This window comes from Danio rerio, chromosome 11 (assembly GCF_049306965.1).
Source record: "Danio rerio strain Tuebingen ecotype United States chromosome 11, GRCz12tu, whole genome shotgun sequence".
Classification (NCBI taxonomy): Eukaryota; Metazoa; Chordata; class Actinopteri; order Cypriniformes; family Danionidae; genus Danio; species Danio rerio.
The window spans coordinates 38,802,501-38,812,549 of record NC_133186.1 but is presented as its reverse complement, the minus strand read 5'-3'; the positions used below and the strand labels follow the sequence as shown (position 1 = coordinate 38,812,549).

Here is a 10,049-nt window from a genome sequence, read left to right as displayed (position 1 = left end):
AAATCGATCTTAGCAGTTAACATTTTTTACTTTATCCAGAAAAATATAAAAGAAAATACTGTAAAAATGGTTTTCTCTGTTACATTGCAAATTCACAGGAGTGCTGATCATCTTTTCTTTAACTGATTATAACCAGGGTGACCAAACTCAGCCCTGGAGAGCCGGGCTGCATCCGAAACCGCCTACTACATAGTAGGTACTGCATTTCAATTTAAACGTACTACTCGTCCATTAGAAAAGTACGTTCTATACAGTATGAATGTGAGAAGTATGAATGGAATTCGGACGTACTACATCCGCCATTTTGTCATGGTCACGTGACCTACCTGCACCAGTTGCGTCGCTTTACTTCCATTCATGAATTCGCTCGCGGGGCATCATGGGATAGCGCAGCATGCATGGGATGCGCACTCCGGAATCTTGCCGGAAGTAGTAAGTCATCCGGGTACTTCTCACATACTGATTTTCGAATTCTATGAATTCGGACATACTTCTCGGCTCGCATACTGATTTTAGCGTACTGTATAGTATGGAAGTATGCTGTTTCGGACGCAGCCCTGGTGTCCTGCAGTTTGTGCATCCGAAATTTTGTTGTACGATGCTGCAAAAAGATCATTAGACATTTAAAAAAGCGAGCGATTGCTCCATATTTGAGATTTCTGTACAGAGAGGTCATGTGTTGATCCTTGATTGGTCTCACGCAGTGGCGTAGAGGACATGCCCGCAGGGCACGCACCGTGGGGGGGCCCCGCGTGATTAGGTGGCCCCATGTCATCGACAATTAAAATTTTAAACAATTGAAAATCAGGCAACCGCAATAATCAAACTCTTGGGAACAACTGTGGACGGAACCAAAGTTCACTGGTCTGTGTTCTCTGAACGCCTCTCAAGCGGTGGACTACTTCATTCTGATTGCTTGCTGCCTAACCACGTCATAGCTCATACCATAAAGTTGACTTGATTTCAACTCTCCTCGACGCCCACACAGGAGAAGACGCGCCGTGCTGTTCCTCGCCGCCGGTTCTCATTAAAAATGAATGACTTCTGGCTACTTTGACGCTCTCACCGCTTTCGGTTTGAAATCGCTCCTCAGTACGTGAAGGCTTCCCTGCGTTGTCGCTTCACCCCCGCCCCCTTTCCCACTTCTCAGTTTGTGATCGCTCCTCAATTTATGAAGGCTTCCCCGCGGGCCCCGTCAGTGATCCCTGCAGGGGGGCCTCCGCATTTTGCGCTACGCCACTGGTCTCACGCAATCATGCGATTTCGCAGGTCACAATTCACCAAGCTTGAACTTTGCAATGCAGTGAACCTCGAAACTTGTCGCACGAGCTTGTGTTCCGGTCTGACGCATTCATGTGTGTATGAAAAGAAGTCTATGGGAAGAAAAGTCCAGTGGGACCTCTATGCTTTTTAGAAACATCCCTGCGGGTGTGCTGAAGCAAGATGGAACTAAAATCTCCAGGACACCGGCCCTCCGGTACCGAGTTTGAGAAACCCTGGTATATAAAACTGTGATCGATTTGAAATAAATGAATTTTAAATGACAAGTTTTGTGGTAAATATATTATTTCCTTATTTTATGAAAGATTGAGAATGCCTGCTGTACATAACTATTAAAAACCTTCTTAAATGTATTTTATATGTACTCATATTTAGAAAGTATCTAAAACTGCATCTATATTCAATCAGAAATAAAGCAAAAGAAAAGTGAAATCTTCAGCACATCCATCTGGCTAAAACAGAACTGTAAATATTGAAAAATAGGCATTTTAGAATTGAAAGATTTTAACAAATTTAATAAATGACCTGAGCTTTCAAAACTAATCACAAGTTCGTAAACAGCAATTTTTCTTTTGTGAAGTAACTACTGTACTGTACACTTCACTAAGGGTTTTAGAGTAGAACCTTATGAAAGTATGTCCAAAATCAGGGGTGTTCAACCCTGTTCCTGGAGATCTACCTTCCTGCAGAATTTAGCTCCAACCCTGATCAAACTCAACTAAACCAACTTGTAGGAGCACTTGATAATTAAAGTCAGGTGTGTTTGATCAAGGTTGCAGCGGAAATCTGCAGGAAGGTAGATCTCCCAATAGTATCTGGATGCCGTGTTTATGATGCAAGCTGAGATTGCATCACTCAGCGATGCAGTGTCAGACACAGTGCACTCAATAGAGTTAGTGACGTCACTGTGATGGGTAGGGTTAGGGTTTGGTGAGCGCATTAAAAAGCATCCAGGAACAGGTTTGGGCACCCAGAGGTCCTAAATGTATATAGCATGAATGCAATCTTGACATGCTACACATACAAGTGTCTGTTGTGTTTTCATAACATTCATAAATCCTCTCCTGTGAACTCATGAGAAGTGTCCATCATATTTGCAGAAGTAAAATTTCTGCAAAGTTGTTTTATAAATACTTTATATTTGGACACTCATATTCTGCATCCTTTTTGTCTTTTTTTTTAAACATGAAATAAACTAAATTTTCTAAATTTATTGGATTTATAAGCAGGGTGCGAATTAGAGGGGGTTTGGGGAGGATTGACCCCCTAATAATGCTTCCTTTAAGGCAGCTTTAATGGTGAGAAATGGTTTACTCTGGTCAATAAATAATTATGTTAATAAATAAAATAATAGATAATATACAGTTGGTCAGAATTATTAGCCCCCCTTATTATTATTATTATTATTATTATTATTATTATTTATGCAATTCGTGTTTAATGGAGAGAAAAAAAGTTTAACAAATTTTTAAACTTAAAAGTTTTAGTAACTCATTTCTAATAACTGATTTATTTCTCTTTGCCATGATGACAGTAAATAATATTTTACTAGATATTTTTCAAGACACTTCTATACAGCTTAAAGTGACATTTAAAGGCTTAACTATGTTAATGAGGTTAACTAGGCAGGTTAGGGTAATTAGGCAAGTTATTGTATAATGATGGTTTGTTCTGTTGATTATAGTAAAAATATAGCTAATAATTTTGACCTTGAAATAGTTTACATTTTTTTTAAAACCTGCTTTTGATCTAGCTGAAATAAAATGAATAAGACTTTCTGTGAACATGTCCTTGCTCAGGTAAACATCATTTAAAAAATATTTTAAAAAATGGAGGGGGGGTGCTAATAATTCTGATTTCAACTGTAGATATAGATTTGACCTCCCCTATGGGTCATAACACTGTGAATGCATAATCGCACCAATCAGCCTGTGAGAACAAAACTCATTCAACAGTCTGAAACTGGCAGATCTAGAACACCAATGGACAACGTAAGCTTAAAAATAGTCAAATTAGATGCATTGTTTGACTTACATGGATGACAGGATCTGATTAGCTACTTCTGAGGTTACTGTAGCTCAGAATACGCTAAATATCCTAGAAAACACTGAAAACTTAAATACATTTTATTAATAAATCAGATGTAATTTAAATAAAAGCTTCAGTGAATCACATTTATGTATTTATTACACAAACTAACATTACCGAAAATGTTGACTCCCGATCGTCAATGTGTAATTCGCACCCTGTTTATAAGGTATGGATTTGAGTGAAATGTCATTTTGTTTTGTAATAGTCTGATAATATTTGGTTAGAATAAGAAATATTTCCATTTCCGTGACTAGAAATTGTAATTTACAATGATTTATTTAAAAAAAGAAGAAAATAAGCATATTTCATGCCAAAAAAAGCTGTGAATTTCAACTTTTTTGTCTTAAATTTGAGAGAAATGTCATCAGTGGTTTAAAGTATAAAGCAAAAATGATGTCTAACTCAAATGCTATAACCAAACTATTAATAGTAAATCCAGAGAGTTCGACTAAATCTTTTATATATATAGAAAATGCTATTATATATGAAATTATATCCATGTGGGAAATGTTTTGTGCATATGGACATAAAAAAAAAAATCTTGCAACATTTCCGAAAGGATCATACTTTCACATCGAGGATAACTCTTCATAAAAGAGTCCTCAGATCCCTATTAAATGATATTAAATATTAAAACATGATGCAGATCAGTGACATCTCTACCGAGTCTTCAGCTGGTGATCTTCTTCTTGGGCAGAAAGGCACTAGTGATTTGATTCATCACCACTAAAGCAGGAAACAGCGGCAGGAACAGGAAGACGTACCAGAAAGTGCCGGTCACCGAGGCCTGAAACCAGTCCGTAAACATGGCGGACATGAGCGTGACGGTGGCCAGCAGGTACGCCACCAGACCACAGGTAGCATGATAAAGTCTCAGCCGGGGGAAAGAGCGAGTGCTGATGAGTTTAGGGAAGATCAGCAAGACCCCGCAGATGGCTTGCAGAAGAGTAACGGCCATCGTGGAGACCCCCAGGTAGCTGTGCCAGGACGTGAAGTGTTGATGCTCCTTTATGTTCTTACTGGCCACCATGAAGCCCAATCCTGTGGCTCCGCAGATGAGCAGTAGAGCCTGAAAAAACCAGTGCAGACGAACCTTCCACTTGCGAGACTTGAAGCAGAACGGACTGCCCTCAGCAGAGAACAGCAGGATCCCTTCTGTCATACACAGACCAAACTAAAACACACAACAGACAACTTTAAATCAATCGCGTTTCAATTAATGCCCAATATTTGAAGACTGTTGTACAGTGGAAAAAAAGACTTTTGCAAAATTGTTGCAAACAATTTATATGGGCTGAATTTAAGTATAGTTTTATAAACTAATTTCGAGAGGAGCATGTGATATGACTGATTACGGCTGATCTTTTATTTGTTATAAGCAACAATCCAATCAGATTGATCCAAGTCTACAATTAATAGACCGATTTCACCCTACTGCCTTCGTTTTAGAAGGATTCCCCTTTTCACCCAATCTCTTCCTTTTCCAGGGGAGCTCTCGAGACCTACCTAATCTCAGACCCATGGGCCCTGGGCTCAATTATCTCTGAGTTTAGGGTTCTCTTTAAGACAGCATGCCAAACCTACTAATCAGGGCTCGAAATTAACTTTTTTACTTGGTAGCACCGGTGCTCCCAACTTCAAAAATTTAGGAGCACCAGAAAAAATTTAGGAGCACCCACCAAAAATGATTGAGCACCGCTGCAAATTGTATTTTAAGGGACATATTGTATTTTAAAACAACATCAATTAGGACTAACAAAAACCAGAAACAACTATAATTAATGCTGAGATGACATTGATGTTTGTGTGCAATAATTCCAAAATGTGTATGTCTAATAATTCTAGAATATTAATGATGATGAAAATGACAATAATAGTAACAATGAATTACATTTCTCATCATCATGCTGCCTTGAATGTGCTTGAATGTAGGTTATCTGCTATAAAAAGTCTGTTACTTTCTGAAAAATAAATGTATAGTTTGCATCAAACAAAAATGAAGCATTGCAGTAGGAAATATTTATTTTGTACTGCTAAACAGCATATATATGCATGTCAGTTTAATAAATAATATTTCAGCTGCAAAACAAACAAAAGATTATAATAAAATATTAAATTCAAGGCTGAAAGCTGCAAAACAGTCATCAGTAACTAAATAAAAAAATATATACATCTCATGAAAGAATAGGCAAAAGAAAGTAAGTAAAGTCTCACTTCTATCACTCTTTAAAAGTTTTGGTTTCAGTTTGTGTCAATTTAAATGTTCCGTCTGAGCTGATTTTCATTTTTCTGTGTTTGTGGAAAAGCAGGCGAGTCAGCCGGCCCAATTTATGAGCAGGTTAAGCACCGGCGCAATACCGCTGTTTGTTATGAGACGCAGTTTTTGTAAACTTAGTAAAGGCGAGCTTCTTTGGCGATGATACAGTATTAGATTTGACTTTTAGCGGACATTTGCGCTGAACACGCAGTGAATGCAACGCATCGAGATTCGACCACCTTCTCCGAAAAGCACATACTCGATTGATCTCAGCTGGCGGATCAATATTCACCACGTGTCATGATCGCTCTCATCTGCGTCTCAACTTTAGGTGGGGTTTGCACTTTGCAAACCTGTGTGCTTTAAGTTTTTACACTTTAGCCGTTTGCATTTCCCGTGGACATAAAAGCTCCCTCCCTGTCATCTAACAGTGGATAGCCTTGAGTGATTGACAGCTAATATGAACCAATATAGCGGCAGGGAAGAGCGATACAGCACGTTTAAAAAAAAAAAAATCAAAACAGGTCGCACTAATGCGCCCAAATATATTATGAGGTCGCATCGATTAATTTTCGGGCGCATATGCGACCAAAATGGTCGCAATTTCGAGCCCTGCTAATGACATCAATCAATATCTAAGTGTGAACTATTGAAACAAACAAATTCAACAGAGTTACGTTCAACTTAATTTGATTGTTTAAATTCAGCTCATATCAATTGTTTGCAACCACTTAACTTAAAAAAAATGTAGTAAATCCAACAAATCGTTGTTATTTTTCAATGTATGTGAATTATACTTTTAACAAAACACAAACCTATTAGGATATGGCTGCAATATTACGTTGTTTCAGCTGATCGTTGGACTTGATGTTAGTATAAAAAAATGTTGTGTTTATGACTAGAATACTAGAATAGAATGACTAGAAGACTAAAACAGTAGATTTAATCAATAATTTCTAGTTATGGGCAAAGATTAAATCATGATGAATCGCATCCAAAACAAAGTTTTGTTTTGACATAAGATGTGTGTGTGTGTTATTATTATATATATATAATATAATATTTTTTTAAAAAGGTTTTTGCAACACACATACATAAAATAAAAAACGGATATATAATTGTATCGTACACATACATATATATTTACTGTATATATATATATATATATATATATATATATATATATATATATATATATATATATATATATATATATATATATATCGAAATATAAAGAAAATGTTCTCAAATATACGCATGCATGTGTGTATTTATTCATTCATTCATGCTGGATAAGTTGTCGGTTCATTCCACTGTGGCGACCCCGGATTAATAAAGGGACTAAGCTGACAAGAAAATGAATGAATGAATAATGATTGATAAGTGATGATAAATAAAAAATAGCAGTGCAAATTCATTTGACTTGTAAATTTGTATCAATATTAACTATTTTAAAAAGATCTGTTTTGTGTTAATGTGACATGTTTCTGTCGGATATTACATGTTTCATGCATACTGCCACTATAAATAAAAGTCACTTCACTTGATTTGCAAAACTTGATGTGGCCCTCGGGTCTAAAACGTTAACCCACCACTCATCTAGCAGCATAATCTATTTTGATATTTCAAAAATAAAGCAAAAAAAAAAAGTTAAATTATGATATATTAATTATTTCAGCAGCCATTATTTACATTATCTTTACAATATGAAAAGTGTATGAGACATGCCTATATTATTATTATTATTATCGATGATGGAAACAATTGTGCAAACTAATTTTTTTTATTTAATCAAACATTCCAATCATTAGCAGTTACTTGAAACTTTTCTCCAACAATGAAAGTCTTTAGTGTCATGTTGATCACTAATGCTGCATGGCTGAAACATTAATGTCTTTCTTTAACTGTGAAAAAGCTTGTAAGCAGTACTGCATATGAAGACTCATTGCCAGTACAGACTCATCTACTGTCCTCTCCATGCGTCAGCATGTGTGAATGACCTGACAGATCTCTGTTAGCAGAGAAGTGAATGTGTTGTGTTTGTCATTGAGGTCAGTGGAATCAGACTAATTCCACTGTCTTTGTGTTTCAGCACAGGCTATTCATTATTTACTAGAGGCATGTTTAATTCATCCCCGCAGAGCTCAACATCACTGAAACGCACTGAATTATTCAAAACGCCAGGAGTGATTAGAACAAAGGAAATCAGACTTTTATCAATGTATGGCTAAAAATATGATGGAGTGTGTAATCAGATGAGTATTTAGCTTTAAAACTCACCCCGAGTGACATGCAGACAGGATGCCAGGAGAACAGACCTGAAATCAAACACAGCATAAATACGTGAGATAAACAATACGGATTTTTGGAAAGATTCATTCATTTTGATTTTAGCAATTTAAAACTTTCTACATAAGAAACCCCTAACATAACTTAATGTACAGCTCAGAATTACTATGGTAAAAATTACATTTACACTTATGGAAAAAACAAAACAATTTAGAGACCACTTAGAAATTTTCAATTTCGCTGGATTTATGATTTATAGTCAAGTGCAGTTTTGTTTTATGCTGTAAGCTTGTTATTTTATGCAAAAATATCATTGAAGTGTGGCATGTTTGCACAGTAATGACCAAATATTATAAATGCTTTACCTTTAGAAGAGTTAGGAACTCAATACTTGGTGCAATAACCTTCATTTTCAGTCAATTCAATTTCAATTTACTGAAATCATTTGTTATTCTTCTGCACATCTGTCATTTAAAACACAATAAATTACAAATGTTTACTTAAAATTTTGAATAATTAATCGTTTCGCGTATAGTTATAAAAGTGATTTTATATATGCATAATGTGTCTAAGCTTTTTAAATAACATTTGTGAAAAAAAATGTTAAAACATGACCAGAGTAAGATTAAACAATGGGAAATTAAGACATTGGAGGGCCTGATCAAATTTATTCCAGAACAAAAAAATTGTAAAACTTTTTTCCCCCACCTAATTTTGACTCATTAACTCCTCACTAAAACACAAAAAATGCAAATAAAAACTGCATAATGACACAAATGTTAAATATTAAAGCTAAGACGTCTCATCTGTAATTTATAAAATAAAACAAAAACGTCATATATAAATTTATCAATCAAAACCAAAGAAGCTGAGAAGAGTTTTCTTAACTTTTTAAAAATATATTCATGTAAAAACATACTTATTTTGCCCTGCAAATATTAAAATATATAAAGTGATCATCATACAGAATTGAATCATATTTTAAGTTACTAAAAATGTATTCCAGACAAATGAGTAAAATGTAGTGGCTTTAAAATAGTGGTAAAAGATGTGCATATTAATTTACAACTGATTATCGCTCTGCTCTGTAATAATGAAAATTGTATTGTGTGTAAATATTGTCTCTGTGAAATTTTTGTTTTAACCCAAGAAAAATGTTTGCTCCTCTAGTAAAACTTGTTTGCTCAGGAAAAAAAACATAACTGAAGGATACATTCTAACGTAGGCTACCCAGATTATGGGCAAAAAAGTAGCACACTTTTATAGATTTGATGCTTGAATACCCTTTGTTTTTGTCTTTTATATCAATCCATGTCTATAATGACCAATAATCTGTGTGGGATTTTAAGTGATGATTATTTACATACATTATTGTTTTATACAGTGTTTCCAATACACCACAAAGTACAATAGTACCTTAAGGTAACTTACTATGTAACGTTAAATACCATTCGTTTGCCTCAGATCTTCTAAAACTGTCAACTTACAGTATATGTATCGAAATGCTCAAACAAGTGAAAACATATGAAAATAAAGCAATTAAATGTTTCCAACACGCCATAAAGTACCATATTAACCTAAAATAAATTACCATGCAACATTAAATATCATTACTTTGTCTAACCACTTTAAAAACTGTCATCGTACATATACCAAAAATCCTCTAACAGGTGTAAACTTACACAAATTAAGCAATTAAATGTTTCCAATATGACATAAAGTACAATATTATCGTAAAGTAACTTACCGTTTAACGTAAAATAGCATCATTTGCCTCAGTACTTCTAAAACTGTCATTATAAATGTATCAAAATGCTCAAACAAGTGTAAACATGAAAATGAAGCAATAAAATGTTTCCAATATGCCATAAAGTACCATATTATCGCAATGTAACTTACCATGTAACGTTAAATAGCATTACTTTGCCTCAGAACTTCTAAAACTGTTACCGTATCAACATGCTCAAACAAGTGTAAACGTATGGAAATTAAGAAATTAAATGTTTCAAAAAAGCCATAAAGTACCAAAATATATTATAGTTACTTACCATGTTACATTAAATAGCATTAGTTTGCCACACTGCTTTTTAAAATGCCACCATACATGTATTTAACACTCTCAAACAGGTGT

General features: G+C 34.9%; 1 protein-coding gene across 2 annotated transcripts in view; it reads right to left on the bottom strand.

The window, feature by feature from the left end:
• Positions 1-2,940: 2,940 nt before the first annotated feature.
• cyb561d1 (cytochrome b561 family, member D1) overlaps positions 2,941-10,049 on the bottom strand; it is an 8,214-nt gene continuing 1,105 nt past the window's right edge. Inside the window, exons 2-4 of one of the 2 annotated variants that reach the window (XR_012386767.1) lie at positions 7,910-7,947; positions 3,184-4,546; positions 2,941-3,124 (exon numbers count right to left, since the gene is read on the bottom strand). Coding sequence is in view for 1 of the 2 variants with exons in the window: in NM_001004590.1 (NP_001004590.1) it covers positions 4,043-4,546; positions 7,910-7,947 (542 nt within the window). In the remaining variant the exon portion in view is untranslated. 2 annotated transcript variants of the gene reach the window in all.